Here is a 23,132-nt window from a genome sequence, read left to right as displayed (position 1 = left end):
TGCTGGCTTAAAATGTCAATCAGCATATCTCTGTGCAAAATCAGGCGTCCTGGTTCAAGGTCGTCACCGTAGAACTACGTTATATATGCTTCGTCTTCCTTCCCTATGGCAAGCTGCTCAATGTGGGACTTATGCTGCCACATATCAGGTGGATACCTGTTGTTTAACGAAGACAGCACTGTGTCAAGTACTTCATAGAACCTCTGGCGGTACATGTCACTCGCTGATGGAAACACGTGAGCTGAGGAACCTTCTTGATAGCGGCGTGGAGTCTTCTTTCGTCTAGCGGATAGAACACACGGGTCCTCAACTTCTTCGTTTCCTGCCTCTTCCATACATATGTGGGTCACGCGCTTCATTTTGGAGTTAATCTGCGCCGAGTTCAAGCTTGGAAAATCCGAGATAGCTGGTCCCTTCGCGCACGCTGTCTCCCCGCGCGCCTGGTGCTACGTTTCCGCTGGTGCTTATAAGGTGGAAAATACGCTTCCTTTTCAGCATCAGGCGGGTTCTGGCGAAGTACCGATAAGCGAGGTCCCCAATATTTTTTTTGTCGTTGGAGATCATGCTGTGTTTGTAGCCGGTGCACATTGCAACGTCCGCAGCCTCGGTAGAAGCGAGCTAGATCAGGAACACAATCAGGGCTCGAGGCAACCAAAGGTCTGTTGAATAATTCGCTATGGGCGCTCACGGAAAGACTACAAATGAAGCTGAGCAGGGTGATATGCGCTGGACAAATTTGGAGTAAGGGAGGCTCAGAGCAAAATGGATTTTGAAGAACGACCGAGAAATATGGAAGAAAGTAAATGTGCTGGGAGAGTGTTCAGATAATTGTACAGGAAAAACATTAATTCATAGTGGAGGAAAAAAAAACAAACTAGGAAGCTTTCCAGCATGTGTGCGACCGGTATCAAGTGCACAATCAGAGAGGCTGACATAATCTCATGGGTGGCGGCAATGGAAAAGAAATCTGCTATGAGTAACTACTGAAGAGAGAAAAAAAAACGAAATCAGGAAAGAAACAATTTATGATAACGCAAAGGGAAGCTCTTTACTTTTCAAAGCGAGATCAGGATGCCTTAGAACGCGTATTTGTAAAGCGAGGTACACCAAGGAAGAAGAAGCATGTGCTTGTTGCGGTAAAGCTAAGGAAACGATGGAACATGTTTTATTAGAATTGGAAGATATCGGCCCACCGGTCGATTTAGGTACCTGTGGCCTCCTTGAAGCCCTGGGTTCAGCGAGAGCATGGCGGGAAAGTAAACATGTCTGCAACAGAGGTTAGTAAGAAGCGATTGGAAGATTGATGGAACAAAAGTAGAGAAATGACAAACAATGGATGCGCACAAAAACAAAGTTCCCAGTAGGGGTTCACGAAGTTTGGTGAGAAGAATTCTTCGCCTTTTATTTTTTTAACATGGGTAGGACATTATGCAGTGACAAGAGCTTGGTGGCGCAAACCACCGCCCCGTTCCAAAGGGGACGCTCCTAGCATCCATCCATCCATTCATGCCGGCAACTTTTGCAAGGCTAGATCAAGTTGGTTCCGCCTGCAGCAAGCAACACCCCTCCACCTCCTCCCTTTTCCCGGCATAGCCCTGTCATGGCGTCATGTAATCAGTGTTGCTGGCGTACTTACGCAGCTTTAAAAAGAGATTGCGCAGACAGAAAAAAAAAAAGGTTTCTTAGAAAATGTCTATCCCCTATCCTTCAAAGAAAACACCCGATGTTTAGACACTTCAAATGGCAGGCTTTCTATTGCACTACAGTACAGAAGGTCCTTGAAGAAGAATCCGCAGTTTCTTTAGGCTACTGGTATCGTCACCGTTTGCTTCTTGCAGGCTGGCAAGGGCAGCTTTCTTCGAAAAATTTGTGGCTATGTGGTGGACGGGGGGCATTTCTAGGAAAATATATTTCCAGGGATTAATTCGGTCCCCCGGAAGACCCGCTCTCCCCTTCAATGTGTCTGAGCGCTTCAACGAGAAGGAAATGAGAGAAAGGTTGGTTGGGGAGGGAGGGGGGGGGGGGAGGATAACCGAGCGTAGGCAACCTCCTTTGTGCACCTTAAAAGCAGAAGTATATAATCGGTCGTTTGACTCTGGCAGGGGCCAGTCTGACAGGTGTCTGACATCGAAGAATGAGCCGTGTCGGCTCAAGCGCATTTCCTTCGACTTCCCAGCGTACCTAAACGCCATTTCAAGAGACGAGTCGACGGAATACTTCGAGCCGCTCACTCGCCTACACGTGGAGCAGCGATGACTACGCTTCGCGAAACGTTTCTCTGAGGTCAGTAAAATTCTTTGTTTTAGTCGTCGTTTTTTTTTCAGTGCCATATGTTTTACAGCACCAAGGCGTTAACATTTTAAAGAAAATCGTGAATATTCGAATACGAATCTTTCACAGTCTCGAAGGAGACGGAGCGATGGATGTCGGAACTGTTCCGGATGATTCTGCAACTGCGGTTGCAGCGCAGGGTCACCAGTTCCCGAGCGAACACGTGGGGCATATACATCCTGCCAAGTAATTATTATTGATAAGAATGGCTCACTTTTAGGCAGTCTACCTACCAATTCCTTCCGATTTATTATTTGGAAAGTTTCGCCCTGTGTGCAACCGTTTGAAGCAATGGGTGGTAGTGTCACGTACCACCCAGCGAACACAATAATGTTTTAACTGTAAGGGCATCTTGCTTCGTTTCAATAATGTCATTGCCATGGTGCCCCCGATAATTGAAAGCAGGTGACTATTATTTACAAGTTCCTCGGTTGTCAGACGTTAATTGTGAACGGTATGTGTCAATGTTTAGAATCTGTTTTTTTTTGTTAACTAAACGGAGTGCGCGCGAAAGCTTCAAGTTTCATGTCGCTTTATATATATATATATATATATATATATATATATATATATGCGTGTGTGTGTGTGAGAGGGAGAAGAAGGGCAACCACGGAGTTCGATTTTTGTTAATCCTGCCCACGTAACGCGAACCGACAATTAAGCCAAGGAAAGCATCGGGTAAATTGGCTGCGGTTGACATCGACGTGTAGAAAATAATAAAGAAAAGGGAAATGAAAGTGGACAAAACGATAACGTGTCGCCGGTGGGAGCCGAACCGACAATCTCCGCATGACAGGTGCGCTGCACAAACTATTGTGCTATGGCTGTCAAACCGTCCACTAACTTGGGTATTTATGTTAACTAGGTCTAGCCCTGGGATATATATAAATTGAAAGAAGGGCAAAGAACGCACAAACATTTGATTTCGACGTTTCGGCCGGGGTCCGGCCTTCATCAAGAGTGCGATGGCAAAAACACAGAGCTCAATTCATATATTTTCGCCGTAAGAGTGACAAAAAAGAAAAGAGAAAATGGGTAGCTTGTGACCACAAGCACGCGTACATTTAGTGGCGCCACGAATACCAACACGTACATTCATCGAAGTTTAAGGGAAAAAAAAGCGTGCAAAAAACAAAACAACGTAGGTAGCTTATGAATAACCAACACGGGCACATTCAATGGCGTCCGCAAGGGAGGAAAGACGCTGCCAGTGGAATGTGCATACAGCATGCCAGGGATCACAGCAGCCAGGAGAGTGTTTCTTTTGTTCTTTGCTTGAAGTTGCTGCAACTTTTGTGCGACCACGAAGATGGTCAATACACCCTCCACCTGGTTATTTCACACCTGTACTGTGACCTCCACTGACCTATGAGTTCCACGAACTGCATTCTTTGCACAAGTGCTATCTTTTGTGTTTGCCGGCAAACTGTTTCTTCTAAGTTTGCTGTCCACAAACACAAAATATATCTGTGATGGAATCCGCAGGCGATGTTGCGCCTTCGCTCCCACATACGACCCAATGACGAGGCAATCGGGAGGTCGTGGTCGACGCCGTTTCCACAGAAGTTATCGGACGTCGGTTCTTTGTAGCAATTAGTGTAGCCAGGCCCTGACGGTCGTTAGCCTTTTCACACAACGGGGTGGCGGCGGAGCTTCTTTCTCTGTCTGGCGCCGTGGGCTAGGACGCAGTTCTATGACCATGGCGTCCATTCGTAACGTCACCGATCACTTGCCCGTCCTCGGAGAAGGTAACTTGCTGTGATATTAAGGGACACTTTATGGGTAATGCGCTGGCAAAGTTCGAAATTCGTAAATTAATTATTGCATTAGCAATAAATAACGTATGCAAGAGTTCCACAGATTTCTTACTTTTCGAGGGGCACAAAATTTAGCCCGCTGCCCTGGCATAACTACAAACGCCACCAAGATCAAATTTAGCGAACTGTGGGCCAACCATATTGATAATAACTGTGCGAACTTAAATGCATATTGGTCGAATACGACTTTTGTTGAGCATTCCTTTGTGAAGTGCGATAAAGCGTTATATGTCACGGTTACGTTAGGCTTCCTGGGAACTTTGCCAGAGGGAACGCTTTGTTTCACAACGTTAACGTTCCCGGAAATAATGAGAACGTTGTAGATTGTGTGCATGAAAAGTTCGAAGTGTGTGGGGCCTAATTGTTGCCTTTTTGCAATACATTACGTATGCTAGTGCTCCGAAGCGTTTTAAGACAGTTTTACGAGTGGCGCAAAAGTTTAGCTCGTTTTCCTGGCCTAACGACACATGCCATTGAAATGATATTTACCTAGCAATCTTTCCTATGATGCCTTCCTCATGTTGCAGGCTTCCGCAGAACTGATTTGGGAAATACGGGGAAAACACGGGTAATGCGGGAGATGGAAATTCAAGACGATGAGCAACACGAGAGCAAGGTGAAAGCTGCAGCTATCGTTTGCACACGTGGAGTTGGCTTCTTTAAGGCGACACATATGCTCTCCTTGGCACAGTATATAGAGGTAGGGTTCTTCTAAAGGGGAGATAAGGTAAGGCGGGTGGGTGAGGTAGTGAGCTAGAGTGTGTTAGGGGCGAGGGTGTAGAATTGAAAAGAAAGATAATGCGCTCCTGATAGTCCGTGGAGGAATTTGAGGCAGCGCCGTGTGTTAGCCGGTTGACGTGTCACTGTAGGTTCTTCTTTTCGTGGAAGGGGCATGGACGACGGGGAGGGGGTATCTGCTCCGCTGGAGGTCAGTGAACTATCGTGTCAGACAGAAAAAAAAAAGTAGCGGCAGAAAAATGGTGCTCACGGGTAAAAAAAGAAAAAAAAAACAGCGGAGGGGGGCAAACATATAAATATAAAGAACGAAAGGAATGAGTGAAAGCAAAGGGAGGTTGGAATATTATTGACCACCGAATAACGAAAAAAAAAGAACGAAAAACGAAGCAACTCAATGAAAAATAGCGAATATGCTTTGAACTTTAGCATAGCGAATAGATTCTAAAGGTCCCTTTGAAACCTTCATGCCTATTGGTTGCAATGTCTTGAACTTATGAATGAGGTGCCATTCTCTATATTTTCTGTCTCGTGCAGAACGGAAATTTGACTGTAGTATGTAGAGTGTACGTATATCAAAGTTATGACCTGGTTGGTTGAAATGCTCGGCGACGGCTTTGGGAAGCTTTCTAGCTGTGTCCGCGCGATGTCCGTTCAATCTGATGTTCATTGATTGTCCCGTTTCGCCGATATATTGCTTCTTACAGAAGGGACACTCAAGCATATAAATTACATCGGAGATAGTACAAGTAAAGCTAGTTTTCACTTCATGTGTGTAGCTATTTGCGGTGCTTTTAATTTTAAGGTCACCTTGAAGGTGCCTGCAGGTTTTGCACCTGGGGCGAGAGCATGCTTTTATTACGGGGGAATGATGTTGGATGACTTTTGCATGCACTAACATGTCTTTAAGTGTACTTTAAATGCACTAACATCTTTTTAAGCGTAACTGAAATTTGTGTGTGTCCACCACGGACATGCACAGACAAAAACATATCACTTAAAATTTAGCGTAAATTGAGAAACGGCTACTACAAATCTCTCGGTGACGTCAAATGCGTGTGGATTTAATACAGCTTTTTCGAAGTGTCTTAAGCAAGTGCTCGAAAGCGTTATATGACCAATTTAGCTGTTTACCAGTGTACCGAGGGAAATCTAAAATACACAACGTTTATTTTTATAATGGGCATGATATGGGTTATGAGTAGGCAAAATACATTGTTTGCGGGCAATTAGGATGATAAAGAATATAACACAGTACTCAGGCAAGAGTCGTAACATACCGGAGTGTTGTATATTTCTTCCATTTTCTACTGCTACGAGGGTTCCCGACGTGCACGCTTTCGAGCGAGAGCAGTCGAAGCTGTTCATAATATTGTGCTGCCTACCCTTTTCCAGTGTGATGACAGTTCTGAAAATTTATAGTAGCCTCGTTGCCTCTATTTGTGCCAGATAAGGCGCGAAAATTTGTAATAGTTTGAGGTCCACTGCCCTAATTGCAAAGCTTTCTTCCAAGCAGATGCTCCTACGCAGGTCAAAGTGAGGCCTCGGTGTTTTTTTTTTTTTTCATTCTCTCGTTTTATTTCGGCAGTCAAAATCGGGAATATCATGTCACCTCCACAATTACTTTAGACGGACTGACAACCAATTTGGATGGTACCTGTTACTTTTTTTACGACAACGGAAAGCTTACCGGTCAGTGGGTCCAATCATTCAGCGGTAAGGAAAAAAAAAAAAAAAACGCCATGGAACGTGTTTTGATCTGCTGTGAGGATATATTCGTATGCTGATACGAATATACAGTGATAGGTGAACGTGGTAGTGTATATTTAGGGTTGTTCGTTTTCGGGTAAAACCCAATTTTACCCGATTTTTACACCCCGAACGTGTTTCAGGAGAATCTGGTTGAACCTGATTTCACCCCGAATTCCAAAACCACATACCAACCTATTTTTGTTTAAGCTGCACGGAGTTTGCGGTGCGCACGCGCGAGCTAGCCTGCCTCGGGACAACGAAGTGGGATCCTGTTGGCTTAAGTGAACTCCAGTGACCTATAGACTTCATTTCACAAGCTGACTGCAGCACCGTGGACGCTACACAGCTCTCAACTAACCGCCTAACGAGCACGCCACCGGCGGCCATCTTTCCGGGGGCAAAACAGGGCGGGCCCAGCATATAGGCTGCCGCGGAATACGCGCGGCACTCGAGTGCGTCTTCGGTTCCCCGATAAAAAGATTGCACAAAAAATATTTACTTGCGACGAGGCAATTTAGCTACAGTAATATATGATAGTACATTTATTTTTTGTGTGCGTGAAAGCGTTTGAATGATTAGCTTCTTTAAATGCGTAAGCGTTCTTTGGCGAGTACCCAAGCTCTGTACCGCTAAATGTGTAATGCCCTGTATGTGCACAAAAATGCGTAATTTGTGAAGACATTTAATTGTTATGATTGTGTTAACGTAGATGATTGATAACTTTATAAGCAATTGAGGACAATTTAAACCAATAAAAATAAAGAGAATACCCATAAGGATACACAGGGCTCCACAGAAAATGCATGGGACAGCTTATAGTAGGGGTGGGCCAACTGAAATTTAAGGGTGGACTAAATGAAATTTGGAGATCGGCCAACTTGAAATTTGGGGAGTGGCAACTAAAATTTGGGGGTGGGTCTACTTGAAATTTGGGGGCAGCCCACCCCAAATTTTAACTAGATCCACCGGAAAACTTTAGTTGGCTCACCCCACTATGCAGAGTGTTTCATTTTAGCTGCCCCAAATTAAAAAAAAATTGCCTGTGGCAGATAGCACAATTATATATTCTTGATATAACCTACTCGGTGAGGCGGCCATTACTTCCACGAGAAATCATGACGCCTAATTGAATAATTAACATAATTACGCTAATTAACGTTTCAATTATTATTTTACAGCACATCTTTCAATCTACGAATTATAGCCGCTGAGTCCGCAAGGCGTATCCACTTGGAACGAATTCTCAGGACTGAACCAGTTTTGAGATATCAATTTTCAGTGTCCGACGAAATGCGTGGGCGTTCATACACAATGCGGTACGTACAATCAAACCGCACGCGTATTTGAGCACAACTCGAGCGCGCTGCAATCTAGCGGTCAAATCGCCGCCCAACCACACGCAGTGACGCGCCAATGAGTATTTAAGGACGTAAACTTAACACCGAGCCACGTATAACGTAGTACATTATGTACTTGCACCTTCTCAATCGTTCCCAACTGAAGAAAACGCAGACAATACGAGCGCCCGTTAGCAAACATGGAAAAACATGTGCTTGCAGGTGAAATGTCATTCCCGGCGTTTTCTTAAGCCGATTTGTACAACCGAAAGAAGCGCACAATTGCACCACGGCCTACTGAGGTACTGCAATGTTCTGGAAAAGCATGTCACAATCATTAAATACCATTACAACAGCAGAGCGGCAGCACACTCCGTGCTCTGTATACTACGATGACTATCCACGGCGGCGCAGGCTTTTTCCCCCGAGCATGATATGTCGGCGACCAGCTTCATTTTCGGTGGGCCCCCTCCACTCCAGGAGGCTTGGTATATATACCTCCTTGGTCTACACAGCTTCGCTATAATAGAACTTGTGACAAAAAGGTTACGAACATGAGACCGTAAACGCTGATGAGACGTGCATCTTTATCATTTAGCCCTTTGCCTACGCTCTGCTCATTGGAGCCGACTTGTCTAACTCTACGCATGCTCAGGATTTTTCGCTGGCTGCTCAGAAAAGACAATTGCCTGCCAGTGAACGCAATCGTCGGTGAACTTACAGATACTATGCCATGTCTTCCTGAGAGCGTACTGTACGCTTCTACAATTCTTCTAAGCCTGTCATTACTGCATGCATGCCACCGCTGATGGGTCCTTTTGGACCCATCAGTCCATTTGGAACGCTGATAGCATCAGTCCATTTGGAACGCTGATAGCTTCGTGTGCGCTGTGTTTTCACCACTTAGTTCGCGTTGAAGAGAGAGGCAGTACGAAGGTCAATTCGCTCGTTGCTGCAGCGGCGCTTCCTCACTCCAGCGTTTTGACAGTGAGTGTGCGCGGTCATCGAGTGAGATGTGTTCATGGCTGCTTGTGCGCGCGTGACACCATGCTTGTTAAATTAGTTAGTAAGCGAACGTTTATAAGTTTAAACGGCCGATAAAACTATTATTGTTACTTCGTATATCTGCCTCCTAATTTGCTATCGCAATCGATGCTTCACCTGTCTGCTGAAACTGCGACTTCTTTGGGCTATTTCTGCATGACAGCTAAACAAGCACTTTTTTTACTTTTTTTACTTCGAAGCTGTCAATGCTACTAGTGGTGCTCGAAACCATTGTATGCCATTTTTCGTGGTTTTCTCACACAACTAAAATACTCCCGAAATTTATACCTTGAGAAACAATTGAGAATGGTAAAGATAATACGAAGGCAAATTTTGAGGTGCGTGTGACAGTTGGGGGATTAATGAAAATTGCTTAGCCCTCGGTTTCAGCGTCTGTAGAGGTACTTTGACACATTACACACCCGCCTTTGTGATACCCCGAAATTGGAAGCTGTAGTGTCGAAACGATTATTGTAATAATTTATTTAGTGCGCTGGCGTTTGCCGGTTCTTTTTCCAAAGTTTAGGATGTTCGGGCCGTCATTTAAGGTGCGCCTAGACTCCACTGCGGTCGAAAACTTCTTCTACCGTACAGGGAAAGCCGTGCACCATCCTATAGCGAAAATACAGCCGCAATATTTTTTTTTGAAATGATGCCGTCATAACAAAGTTATAGGCGTTTGAGAATGACTTCATGGCCACGGCAGTTCCCGCCCTACCCTTCCCGCGAGCACTGGCGAAACCAAATGTCTACGTTGTAGAAAGCTGAAAAGAGGCGGGAAACAAAGAGTGCCGGCTCACGTGTTGTCTTCTAATAAATGTCACTTATTACAACCGGCAGCCGAGGCGGGGCCAGTTCACGCAAGTTACGTATTTTACTTTGTTTCTTTCTCCTGTGCCTCCCATTTTCCCTTCACCCCAGTGATGAGAAGCAGGCTAGATAGAGGCTCTCCAGGCCCACCCCTCCTCAATCCTGTTCATTAAAAACCCCGTTCTTCCCTGGTTGGCTACGTCGCATTATTTTTCTGGTGGAGAAATGCACAGACGTAAGGACAAAGGTTCATGTGCGCATGTTGATTATGAATTGTAACTTTCTTTTGCTCCGCAGATATTCTTTCGAGGCGTCTGAAGGGTTGCCTAAAGTTGCCACCACTGCGCTCGCCACAAGTGCTGAATCATGCCAAAAGCAGCGCGTCTTCCATATACAACAAACTCTTGGCATGCACTCGAGAACGACTGCACAGGAGGCAACAAATGCAGGCTGACAGTTCCATGTACACAGCATGGCGGTGACAGTTGCCGGCTATTGGAGCACGGCCATGAGATCAGCGAGATCCTTCTGTGCGCGGGCCTACAGCTGCTTGAGAACATCCGATACGAACGAAAGGGTGACGCCTGTATTGCACTCGCACAGGCGAGCACTTGTGGACACGTGTTTTTCCACCCACACGTAGAAGTCCGCAATGATCGGGCACTGGATCTCGTCGAATGGCTGCTCACCGAGCACCGGTGCATCACAGCGATCGAATTGACCTGGAGAGCCATGTGCCGTGTTTCGTTGGTGGCGGCATTGAAACAGAATCGCTCCTTGAAAAGCCTTACTGTGTGCACAAGCATTCACAGGTATGAGTCGGCTTCCGTGTTAGACGTGGTTAAATCTCTGACGCATCTAGAGAAGCTGTCATTCAAGGAGTACGGTTGCGACGACGTGTGGAACATGTGCCCAACTTCGACTGGGAGTGCACCCGGAGCCGAGATGGACCACCTCACGACTCTCGACGTGACAGAGCTTGTAATGACTCGCCTAATGGCAAGGCGCCTCGTCGAGACGCTCATTCGAAATCGAAGCATTACTGATCTCTCAGTGGGAGAGATCGTCTTCAGCGCTGGCTTACGCAACTTAGGTGCACTCTTCGTCCAGTATTTGGTGAAGGAAGACTCCTTCTTGAAGAGGCTGACGTTGACGAGTGCCTATTTTTCCGGTCGGCGGCGGCTGCTGCTGGCACTGATCGACGCTGTGTGCCGGATGACTTCGTTAGAAGAGCTGAATGCCAACCTTGGCATTAGCAGCCAAAACATGTGAGTATATTTATAATTTTAATATTTAATAGTTGAATATAATTAACTAATTTGTAGTTAATTATAAAATAATTTTAATATTTAATAGTCATTAAGGATTACTCGCATGACATTCCCCAATTGTCATTTTTTACGTTACATGAAGGCTTCACATATCCAAACCCTGGAATATATATTGGCAAGCAACAAAGTTACTGTAATAGCAGTTCTACGATCGAGTTTTGTTTTCATGTTCGCGATGTATCATGATGCAGAAGCTTGTTACGCGGAAGGAGAACATCGTGACGTTTTGACACTCCCTCCCGCGATTCGCCCGGTCACAAATGTTGGGCTGCTACATCGGGACGCGCAACAAGTAGCAGCCCGGCAGACTTTTGATATCCGTGATTGTTCCTACAGACATTCTTGTGTCGTTGTTCACCGGCCGTCCGCTTTCGAAAAACTTAAAAGTGGCACAGTTTTCTAAACACAGCACAATAACAGGTTTCCGCGCACATGCGAAATTATTGCGAAATGTTGCATTTATACTAACGTAATTGTGTTGAATATAATAAACTTACAAAGTGACAGAGCCGTCTGAAGCTAGAAGGAAGCCTATAGGGAATTCCGTTTACTATGCCCGTTATTATTATTGTTTTTGTAGACTTATTTTCCAACGAGAGTCACCGGGGTATTGTCATAATGTCGTCATGTGTTGGGAGCCATATACAGCAACTGTAGGCATTTGAAGCGTTTAAGAGGCCGTGTAGGCAAACTTCAAGAACACAGGGGAAAGTGGCAGCATGTACGCTTTGTACCCACGCGGCATGCCCGGAGAGGTGTGGTTTGTCGCGCTGATGAAAAGCTTATACGGGCAATGACAACTACAAGTCGTAGCGCATGAACAGGATGCGGTTATGTTGTTCAGACCGTGTTGTAGAATGCAGGGACCTAAATAAGATGGCGATCGAGGTTCTTTAAAAGTAGGGAACATTAGCTATTTTAATGTGAAGCATTGCCTACCTAATCCAAGGCACTACGCATTACGTGTAAATCGATAGGTTCCTGTCTCGCCTCATTTCGGGCGCCTCCAAGAAAAAGAAAATTCAAATGTCGGATGGCGAGATGGAACCTCTGACCAGCACAGCAGACCGATCGCATGTTTATATATTAATGCGAGAACATTTTATGGCTGATGAAGCGCAAAATCCGGTGGCGCGGCCGGAGATGTTACAAAAAGTCACGTGGTCACAGCCAATAAACGCGAGGTGCGCGCCACGTGGGTCGCTTGGAGCACCACCAGATGGCGCTCAGCTCAGCGGCGGCGCCGGCCGTGCGGGGGAAAGAAAAAAATGAATCAGAAAGCTCGCCTTCGCGCACAGCGTTCACCGCAAGCGTTTCCTAGTAATCTAGTTTCCTAGATTACGGTTGCATAAGCTGCAGTTGCCGGGAAGCGGCAACTGTGTGTCCGGTCTTATATATATCCCCGAGCGTCGCGGCGCGCCAGTTGGCGCCATGATTTCGGTGAGTTTTGTCTTGCGCTCCGATGGACGAACCTTCGACTTCTCAATCAGTAGCTCCGTAGCAATCACTTCGTTGCACGTCCGCGCACGTACGCGAACGAGGCCGAGGCGTCATCGGAGAGTCGTAGCAATGCTTTCGCATTCATCCACATAGGGGTACTTAAGTGCCCTTGAAGTACACCCGTGTACTTAGATTTAGGTGCACGTTAAATAACCCCAGGTGGTCCAAATTAATCCGGAGTCCCCCACTACGGCGGGTCTCATAATCAGATCCCGGTTTTGGCACGTAAGACCCCATAATTTAAAACGTTTTTTTTTCTCTCTGATGCATACATGTTTGTTTATCTCATGCCAACATGAGCAAGCTCTTTGAGACAACTGACGCGAGCGTCTTGTTACATAGCACAAGCGTGAGCGCGTGCGCGCTTGGCAGTTTTCGTTCGGTGAACTTCCGGCTAACTTTCACGTGCGTCACAAGCGGGAGCGTGCCATTTTGTCCCAATCTTGACTCGTGGCAGCTAGCGCTTTCAGATGCTGTACTGCATCACCATCGGGATCGGCCTAGGTTGTAACAAAACAGATTGAAATGTTTATTAACAGCAAAGCTGTCAAAGCTGGAGGAGAAATGTCCGAAATCCGCAGAAAACTCCGCGCCGTTGCCTAGCAACAACCAAGTCACAGCTGCACACCCCCTGCCCCAACATCGCCTAGCCACGCACGCGCCGAAGCAGTAGCGATGACGTCACCTTGCGTTGCCTAGTAACCGCCGGCGCAGGTGCGCGCTCTCTTCGCCGAGTTCCCGCCAGCTGCGCGCTACTGCGCATGCGCCGTGACGTCATCCCGTCGTGTCGTCTGCTGCGCGCCGCCCGTACAGTGTGCATAGCTTTCGCCCCATTTCTCCTATATACGTGTGCTCGGACTGCAAATGCTTCGCGAGGCGTTGCCCGATGCCACTTACCACGAGGAAATGCTTATACACTTCGTACAACTTAGCATCACTTGGCATTACTTAGCGTAACTTAGCATCACTTCGTATAGCCAGGGCCAGCTATAGAACCGATCAGCTCCGCTGTGTCTTTAGCGTTGCGCCACTAGTGTAAGCAACCCCGAATTTCTTTTTCGTAGTAAAAGCAAAACTGTCGTCATGCCGTCGGCGTCTGACTGTCGTCATCGTCGTATTGCTTTTGTCATTGAACGCAGGCTCACTTCATTCACACACTAGCTTGATTTACACAAACACGCTGGTGCATCTCGTAACGCTTTGATGAACCCCAAACAATGCTGGATAACCTACGCTATCCGCAAAATACATCGCCTAGCCTTTATTCGCACTGTGAGTGAGACCTGCCTTCGTTTTTTTTTCTTGCATGCGCAGAACCGTTCTTGCGCTCAGCATATCTTGCATACGTGAATCGTACAGTTATTTTTTTTCTTGGAATATTTACATGCATACTCTCTGTGTTTCCAGCGTAGGTTCGACTGCCCTCTTCGCCGATGTGGTTGCTCGAAACGCCACCATACGCCGCCTGAATTTGCCTTCGGCGTACTGCGTGCATGGCACGGCAGTTTGTTACCACGCTCCCGAACGGCTGCACCCCGATGCTGCAAAATGCATGGAGCGCTGGCTTTTAGCTCTGCGCACGCCGAACTCTATGCTCAACGAGCTTCGCATCGACTTGCGGGGCTTTGACGAAGCGGAGTGCAGCGCATTCATGAACGCAGTCGCAGACAATGAAACACTGAAGTTGGTGACCGTGCATTCGCTGTCCAGCGCAGCGAGTCTTGACAGCGTCTGCAAAACTATCCGTCGGCGAGGCCTTAGCGATAGAGTCATCGTTGAGGACCTTCACGTGGATCCTACGACCGTAACGATGTTGAAGCGGTGCCCGGAAATCAGCAGCGCAAAACTTGACGCGAGACACTTTGGGTTCTTAGGATGTGTCGAGCAGGAGGCCGCCAGCTCGGCGTTCCAAGTTCTCGGGGACTGTGTTCACATGAACTCGCTTCGGGTGAACTGCGAGTCCTTCGGTCGCACTGCGCTGTCCGCCTTGGCAGCATGCATACGACGTTCGTCCACCCTCAAGAGCGTCGAGATTAAAATGCTAGTTCGTTTGCCTCTAGCGACACTACAGGAGCATCGGGAAGTGGAAAAGGAAATAATATCTGCGCTCGCCTCCAACACCAACCTCACTAGAGTCAGCTTCAAATGTCTGCACCTGATCGCTGACGACTTGGCTCTGTTCGCGGATGATGCTCTCAAGAGACGGAAGCTCACCGAGTTCTGCCTGGATCCCTTCTGTATTGACGAAGCGATGTGGCGGGACAACTTTTGTTCATGGCACCAAGCTGAGGGGATGAACACTTTGCCCAACAACAGAATGCACGTACTGGCAAGCATACAGGTATGGCTAAGCTTATTCTCTTTTCATTTTTTTTGTCGCTCTAATACTATAACAGAGTGATATGTATGCTTATGCGTCGTTAGTCATGTTATGGAGAAAATGAACGGAAAGGTTATAGTACTAATGATGATGACAGCCTGTTGAGACACTTTGTCCACCGGTAATGCTTCAGCGGCGCCCTTGGGTTGTCAACCTCTATTGTCTAATGTATTTGGGGGAAAAAGAGTAGTAAAAGTGTTTGTTATGCAGTTACAGGCTGATATTTTTTGTTGTTATTACATCGAGTCGATGTGTTATCTGGTTCCAGAAGATAGTTGGAGCGATTGATACCTGTCTCACTGTTACATATTCGGTGCAATAGTTCGAGCCTTAGCGTCTGCCTACGTACATGTAGCAGATCCCATCCTAAAGTGGCCCTAATTTCTGAAACGCTAGAGCACGGGCTGTATATAATGCAAGCAATCCTTACTGTTTGGTTCTGTAGTTTTTGCAGTCTATTAATGAGGTAATCTTGATAGGGATCCCATACTACACAAGCATAATATATTGCCTACATTGACACGTTTTTATCATTCTATTGGCTGAGAAGAGGTGAGAAGATCGCAGACGTGGAGAGTGTTTCGTGGGGCCGAGCGAGCTAGCGCAGTGCAAGTAGATAATCAGATGAAATGAGTAGTGCCGGCGCCTGTGATTGGCCCTCTTCTCGTTGCTTAGCTTGCGGTGGCTGGTTACAAACGGAAGGTTAAAAACGGTAGGTTAGAAATGCCGCCAGAACGGCAAGGACGAGTTGGCGAAGCGATGTGGTAAACGTGCCGAAAGGGCTAGAAACGTTTTACTGCCACGCAAATTTTTTGTTTCTCCCCAAATAATTATTTCTCCCTGGCAGCTCCGAGCCGCCAGTGCCAGAGCGATCGGCGGTCAGCCATCTTCTTTTTGAAATGGGACAGTCTCCGACTATTCCGAAAAAAGAAAATTCAGTATTGTTCGGCGTATTAATGCTTCTTTATTGCGGTCACGCCACTTTGACATGGTGAGTTACTGTGATTGCATGACGGACAAGTGAAGTGGGCGCAGCCCGACAAGTTTTGACCTATAGAGGGTAGAGGGCGAGAGGGGAGGGGGGGAAGGCGTGACGTTTAGGTTCACCCACCGTAATTACGGCTTAACGCAGCGGAACGTGTTATCATGCTGCATTCTAGTTAGCTCACGTGACCCGTACATTCGGTTGCAGTCTTTGAAATTAATCTGTGCAGCTTTCACTACACAATCTTTATGCACACTGTCCTTACAAACCTCGATGATGTTAGGGTGCGCCCCTCGGTACCTCGTCCTTTCTTGTATATTGTCACCTCGGATCTAGGAATATGGCGTTAGAAAGCGCACGCATCCCGAAGTTCTTTATCGCATTTTGGAAAGCCATATTGATCTCTCCCATCTTATTGACGTGTCACCAGTTCTTACGAGTACGCAAGTTCTTATTTTTTTGCATTGTATTTCTATATGGGAAGTGTGGTAGTCGCAATATAAACGGACAAAGTGCAGTAAACTTCTTCCTTTGTTTTATGCGGCTCTAAATGTGCCCCTCTCTAATAAATGGAGAATATTGTGGTATACGCAATGCATAAACAAGTAGTCATGCTCTATTCCAAGAGGAAGAAGAAATAATCGAAACTGGCGTGTCATTCTTTATATGGCAGTGAATGTATGGGCTTGCATATCGTTGCGCAGCTTTCTGTATGATGTTACATTAACTAACGGATCAATTAGTACAATTACTTAATTGTATTAATTAGGTTCTTGCAGTTTCGAAAATGGAACCTTTGCGCGCTCCCCGGCACTTTCCGAACACCGCAATAACTAATTCGCTCTCGCGCAGGAAATCATTGCGAGGAACGCCTCCACCGTTCTGGCTGCAGCAAAGCACGTGCTCGGCGAGGGAGACGCCTTCCAGGGTATGCGAGCCATCGAGTGGACGCACGACCACCCGCGCCTTCTGGAAATAGTGCGGGAACGCGCGGCTGTCACTAACGGCGAAGCGAAACGGATGATCACGAGAGCCCTGCTGCGCGTTCGTCGCTGCAGCCTGGACGAGTACATGACACTGGTCGGCGTCGTCAAACAGGGGGTGGAGTGTTACCGCCAACCCGGTGCCGGGCTTCAGCTCCCCGATATCGGCGAGGATTGCTGGCTCCACATCCGCAGTTTCCTGAAGATAGCGGACGTGCCGGAACCTTGAGTGCATCTGCAGGGTGAGTGAGATCAGGTCCTGCATCAAAGACCTTTGTTTTCAGTAGTTTATTTTGCGACGAGTTTATTGTTCAGCTCGGAATAGCATCACGAACTGTGCGTTTGAACAGAATACGAGCGAGCACAAGACTAACAAGGACGATGAAAGAGAGGATGGGTACTGCTCAGTTGCAACACAATTTTCTTGGAACCATCACGTGAGAAAATGGATGAAACAGTCGCAAGTTTCTGCCCGCGATACCAGCGCCACTTGCTCCCCTAGCGGAAAGATTCGAACGTCACCGGTCGCCGCTTTCGATGTCACGAGAAGTGTGGCGACCGGCGACGTAAGTGAATTGAGTGAGATGACATCGTCTGGAATACCAGACAATCTCATTAGCATCCATATTTGTCATTTTCATAAGATAATGACGATTTCCTTGTGATCTTATCTTCCTTATCTGATCTACAAATTAGAATGCTTGCATTTTACGCCCATTGATCCGAGATATACAGTGTGTGCAGCCAATTCGTAAATATTATTTTAACTAAAAGCTAAAGCACCGAGAATGGTTAAGAATACTAACACGATAATGTTCATTCCGGCATCATGCAGAGAAACGTACGTCGCTTTTTTATACGTGCTCACTGCGTTAATCATAAAAACTTTCGATAATTAAGCATTTCCTTGAGGGCGAATCTCTTATCCCCAAGTTTTCATTTATGGCACCCAAGCCTAAAGTTATCACTTGAAAAATCAAATTACTTCGGCACCTTTCATTTATTACATAACAAGTGTAAGGCGTGCGGAATAGTGTGAGATTGCCGCACTCAGTTCATATTTATTTTTGAAAGCATCGAGCGAGATACTCTATGGGATATATTTAATGCATTCTCTAGTAGCGACTTAACATCTTAAGTTAACAAACCCAATCGTTCACCTACCGCTATGATGCAGAAATAACTGAATAATAAAAGTAATCTCATGACGACAACCATGGAACAGAGAGACCCAATATTTAAATCCATTATCGCACCTAAACACTAGGAAGGCAGAAAGGAGGAATAGACGGAAAGACGGGGAGGTTAGCCAGTTCTCAGACCGGCTTGCATATACAAAGAATCCGTATATGCAAGCGACCCTATTTACCCTAATTTGCGTTAGAGCGGGGCGAGCTTGGCCTTTTTTGTCTAGCTGTCTTTAGGTTTGAAGCTATCAGCAGTGTCGCAAATCTTACATGATTTCACATGACACCGCCGTTACATATTTAGGCTCCTCTAACTTATTGCTGCGATTATTGGAAGTTTTAGGCCTCACATCACATTTGCACTGACATTACCATCATTAAGGGCGAATTATCGTCATTTACCGCACTTTGCCGTTATTTGGGGTCAATAGAGCCCGTTAAATATATATGAAACTAAGCGTTTCTGAAGGCCACTGTGCTTGGACTGTAGAACTGCTTGCATATACACTGGAAACCATCATCTACACTCTAAGACACCTTACAGTATTCGAGCAGACAAGTTCAAATTTTTGCACCTGCGCCAACGTCGAGTCATTGGAAGGAATCCTTTTCGAACCATATGTATTCTAGTTGGACATATCACGGCTGCTGGTAGGCACTCTTATTTTTTGAAACGTTAGACTTCTTTCGCTACTTCACCCATTTTGGACGGTTTGTTCGCAATTTGATAGATGGAGAGGGTATATAGGATGTCTGGAGGCAAAGGGTCGAGGAAGTAAGCACAGTTGTAGAGGTGGACAGAACGCAGCGTGCGATTGGAGAGTCCTCGCGATGACGTAACTAAGATAAGGGAGGAGCGATTGCAAGAAGGTGCACGCCCAACGCAGATGCGTGCCATGCCATCATTGCCAACATAGGAATTTGACACTGCGCGTGCGCGGAATGGCGTCTGAGAAACTACCACGCGTTGGCGTAGCGCCATGTCGTCATCACCAACATGTGCACATGGTGTGTGTATATGACATGCACCAGATCGCCATTCATATATTTCAACACTCCCGCGTCTTGAAGTGCAGAGATAGTATCGCGTAGTGGCCTAGTGCGTCGGCTGTCGTGCCCGTAAGGTTTGCCGTGTATCATGGGATTACATGAAGGTAGGCAGAGGGGCCACACAAGAAAACTAAAACTAAGAAAATTGTACGATGGTTTCTAGGATACCTTTTTTATAATATAGTTCCAGCCTCCCTAAACTGAGTGCGTCTGAAGTACCAATAATAAATGTAAATAGACGGGAAATGTTTCCTCTAAAGAGGGCGCTTTAATGTAAGTCATAGGATAAGGAAATTCCTAGTTCCGATGGTCGATCACTGATTGTGTGAGTGTGGATGAGAATCTCGATTCTTCGTGTCTCTATAATGTCCTCGCCGTTGTTATTCTAAAATATTTCTTTGTTTTTTACTTGCAGCCTGCAATGATTGGCTGTGAAATTTCCGAAGCTCGGCTCTACAAAAACTGTGAGACTCTTGGGGACCTGCCGTGCGATTGGAAATACGTACGCAGCCATCTGAAGGGACACCATTATGAGAAGCCGACAGTGTTTGTTAGACTGTGACATCGGCATTTTGGTAGAACCACCAAATTTGAATACTGTGAAGCCACTTTCGGCCTGCGTATGAACTCGCCAACTTGGAGGTGCTGGCAACGTTTTAGTCTCCTTGCCACCGTTATTGTATGGCTACAGTGATGGCTAGCGTTTCGAAGTGGCAAGTGACAAACTGCGCTTTGAAGTTATCTGTCATTTTGTTTGTTATTTGTGTCTACTCTCGTCGTTGCTGGAGTATGTGACCCTGAGAGCATGCGCAGTTCGGAAGTAGAGCTTGTTAGCTTCAGTTGCCGCGACATAAATGATTTTTTTGTTTAAGCATAAGTGCAGGGATTCAGATTTCAGAGTGGAGTTTGGGGCTCGGAAATGGTATTGCAAATGCAGACTTTGTCATTCTTGCGGTGCATGCTTAGATCATCTTGGATTTGAGACATTTATTTACACCAGCGTACTGCCAACTTTCGTTCTGGATGCAGAACGGTTTGACTGAAATACAATGTCTCGACCATGCGACGTTGTGCCCTTTTTCATACGTGTTTTCACGTATTGCTGTTCCAATTTGGCTCTTATGCCATACAGAATTTCTTAAGATCACCGCAGGCACATAAACAATTCTCGCTCTTCATCTGAAGTACTCGAAGAGGCGGACATTACTTGCGCGAGAAATCAAAATGCATGATCAACTAATTATAAGAACTATTCTCATTCACTTTTATTTATATATTACTCGATGACACGTATTACGAATGCGCATAATAAATGGTGCGCTCGCAAGGGGTACCTACTTGAAAGGAATTCCCAGGTGACAGCAGTTCCGCGATATTCAAAGTGGGCGACGAAGTACATTGGCGGTCTAATTACGTTTAGGCTTCAATGCATGAAAAGACATTGGAACAACAGTAAATATGGTCGGAGATTTGAAGGCGCATTTCTGGAAACTGGTAACGGTCACAGCATTCGCTCCAATTCGATGTGCCTCGCAAGCTCACCTGCTAAAATTCGTAAACTGCTACATGTGCCACAAAATAAGCAGTGAAAAATATTACTTCGTAAAGTTTTGTAACTTACGGAACTACGAGTTCAGACTTGAGGAAGTAATGTCCCCCTTATTGAGAAATTCAGTTCAATGATATAGATTTGTGCCATTGTTCAACAGGCATTTTACAAACTTTTGTGTGGCCTAAAGGAACACCCAATATTGTCGTAACTTTTTCATTTTGTTGTTTAGTAACTGTTGAGGATCGGAAACATAGGCTACATTTGATCTGGCGTGCGGCCCTTACACGGTACCGAACATTTTGCTCGAAATGGAGCTGCTGGCGCAGCCAGCGACTTGTGCACACTCCGCATCTCAAGATGTAACATTGCATCAGAGGTCAACGCGTAGCTCTCGCCATCTAGTAGGGGCACGCGGAAGTACGCAGCGCTCAAAAATTTTCCAATGCTCGCGTGCGGCATCGTGGCGCCGATCGCGATTGCCTTCGCCGTTGGAAATCTTTTTTCCAAAGTTCGGGCTGCTAAGTTAGCGGTGCGGCCCTTACACGAGTCTATGCGGTACCAATACGCAGGTAAGGAGCTCGAATACGCATACTAATTCCCTGTGTGAGTAATATACGTCCCCATAAAACATGCAAACACATTCTGCAGACAGAGCAGCTTACCAAGTCAACAGAAAGCAAAAAGAAGTGTCGACAAGACCTCCACAATTATGGTGTTCCTTTCTAGTCGCCATGTCGGACGGGGTATTTTGTTATGTTCTTACGGCGTCCGTGTATTCAAGGTGAATCACGATTTGAGAGAATGCAAGAAGCTTCAGTGCCGATGCTACACTCTCGTGTATACATAGAAGAAGTCAAATACAATCTAGAATTATATCATCGACGATATCGTGTAAAGCATCTAAATAAGACGAGCACAAAAACGGCACTCACGTAAGCACCGGTGGCAGAAGCGGCACCACGAATGCCTTTCACGCCATTTCCATGTGCATGCGGTTTTTCGACCGTCAAAGATGTACCAACGAGCTCAAACATCTATTCCACCAGGAAAAAAAAGAAAAAAAAAGTGCCGATTCCACGCACTGGGAGAATCGATGTGCTGGTTTGGTGAGGCAAGGCGGAACGGCGCAACGCCTTGTAACGGTCATAAGCCGCGATGGCGTACAAAAGGCAAAGCTAAGTTGTAATCAGAGGCAAAATTTTGTAGCGATCGCTTCTGGTGATACGTTATTTTCAAGAGAGTTTGCGTGTGTCTTTATACTTCGGAGGCGTTGAAGTAGACGGATGCGTGCATTTGTGGCATAGCGTCTTCAGCGCTTTCAGCTAGAACCGCAAGGCCCTGCATTCTTCGAGCGTGAATGCGACGCAGCGGCAAGCCCCGGCGCCGCCACCGAGGTGAAGACAAGGGAACCAACGCTATAGTAGAGCCAGAGGACTATGCTAGATCTATGCACAAAGAGCGATGGAACGAAAATTGCTAGGCGTAACGTTAAGAGACAGGGAGAGAGCGGCGTCGACCAGAGAGCAAACAGGCATAGCCGATATTCTAGTTGACGTTAGGAGGAAAAAATGGAGCTGGTCAGGCCATGTAATGCGTAGGGTAGATAACTGGTGGACCATTAGGGTTACAGAATGGGTGCCAAGAGAAAGGAAGCGCATTCGAGGAAGGCAGAAAACTAGGTGGGGTGATGAAGTTGGGGAATTTGCAGGTGGAAATTGGAATCAGCTAGCGCAAGACAGGGGTTATTGCAGATCGTAGGGAGAGGCCTTCGTCCTGATGTGGACATAAAATATAGGCTGATGATGATGCTAGAGCTAAGCTTGAAGGAAGCGGCGCGGTGCGTCTGCGCCGTGGCAGAACTGCGGGTTCAATCATGTACCGGGTGGGCTTGGGCGCCTGTGGTAGGCGGCGCAATCCATTGCTGCATACCCGAAAACCGAGCTTTGTGGCACGTGACTGAACTCGCAGATCTCGTCGGGAGCAGCATGCGTGCGCTTCCAGCAATAGAAGCGGCTTCCACTCGCAGATACATCGAAGACGAGAGGTTAAATCGCGGAGTAGTTGACATACACACAATTACCTCGATTTCATGGAGGTGAGCATGGTGCATGATCATCTGGTATCAATAGGAGAACGCTTTGCTGTGGAGCAGTCAGCTGTTTTCTGAAGTCCACCTGGTGTGGTGGGGGCTTAGAATAAACACACGGAAGAAAGCCCTGTACACCTGGTTCTCGTTCTTTCTGCGCAGGCGCGTTGCTGTGGCGACTGTCTCCTAGCGCCCTTTGCTGCCAGAAACTCGACTCACTGGCCGTTGGGCCTACGCAAGACTAGCCGTCGT

The 23,132-nt window shown here is 46.5% G+C and overlaps 1 protein-coding gene across 1 annotated transcript; it reads left to right on the top strand.

Annotated features, from left to right (window-relative positions):
• Positions 1 to 2,174: 2,174 nt before the first annotated feature.
• Positions 2,175 to 16,738, top strand: LOC125947123 (uncharacterized). Its single transcript, XM_049671488.1, has 4 exons — positions 2,175 to 2,283; positions 10,124 to 11,094; positions 14,065 to 14,998; positions 16,727 to 16,738. Exons 2-4 carry the CDS (start codon positions 10,193 to 10,195, stop codon positions 16,736 to 16,738), a joined length of 1,848 nt encoding a protein of 615 aa, XP_049527445.1. The 5' UTR covers positions 2,175 to 2,283; positions 10,124 to 10,192.
• Positions 16,739 to 23,132: the final 6,394 nt, after the last annotated feature.

The sequence above is a fragment of the Dermacentor silvarum genome, chromosome 7, assembly GCF_013339745.2.
Source record: "Dermacentor silvarum isolate Dsil-2018 chromosome 7, BIME_Dsil_1.4, whole genome shotgun sequence".
Classification (NCBI taxonomy): domain Eukaryota; kingdom Metazoa; phylum Arthropoda; class Arachnida; order Ixodida; family Ixodidae; genus Dermacentor; species Dermacentor silvarum.
The sequence above is the reverse complement of the archived record's forward strand: the minus strand, read 5'-3'. Positions and strand labels throughout refer to the sequence as shown.

Excerpts from the sequence above, each read along its gene's own strand:
- LOC125947123 (XM_049671488.1), top strand. The coding sequence starts at position 10,193 with ATGCCAAAAGCAGCGCGTCTTCCATATACAACAAACTCTTGGCATGCA. Across the intron at positions 11,095-14,064 it reads GGCATTAGCAGCCAAAACAT|CGTAGGTTCGACTGCCCTCT; the intron begins GTGAGTATATTT and ends CTGTGTTTCCAG.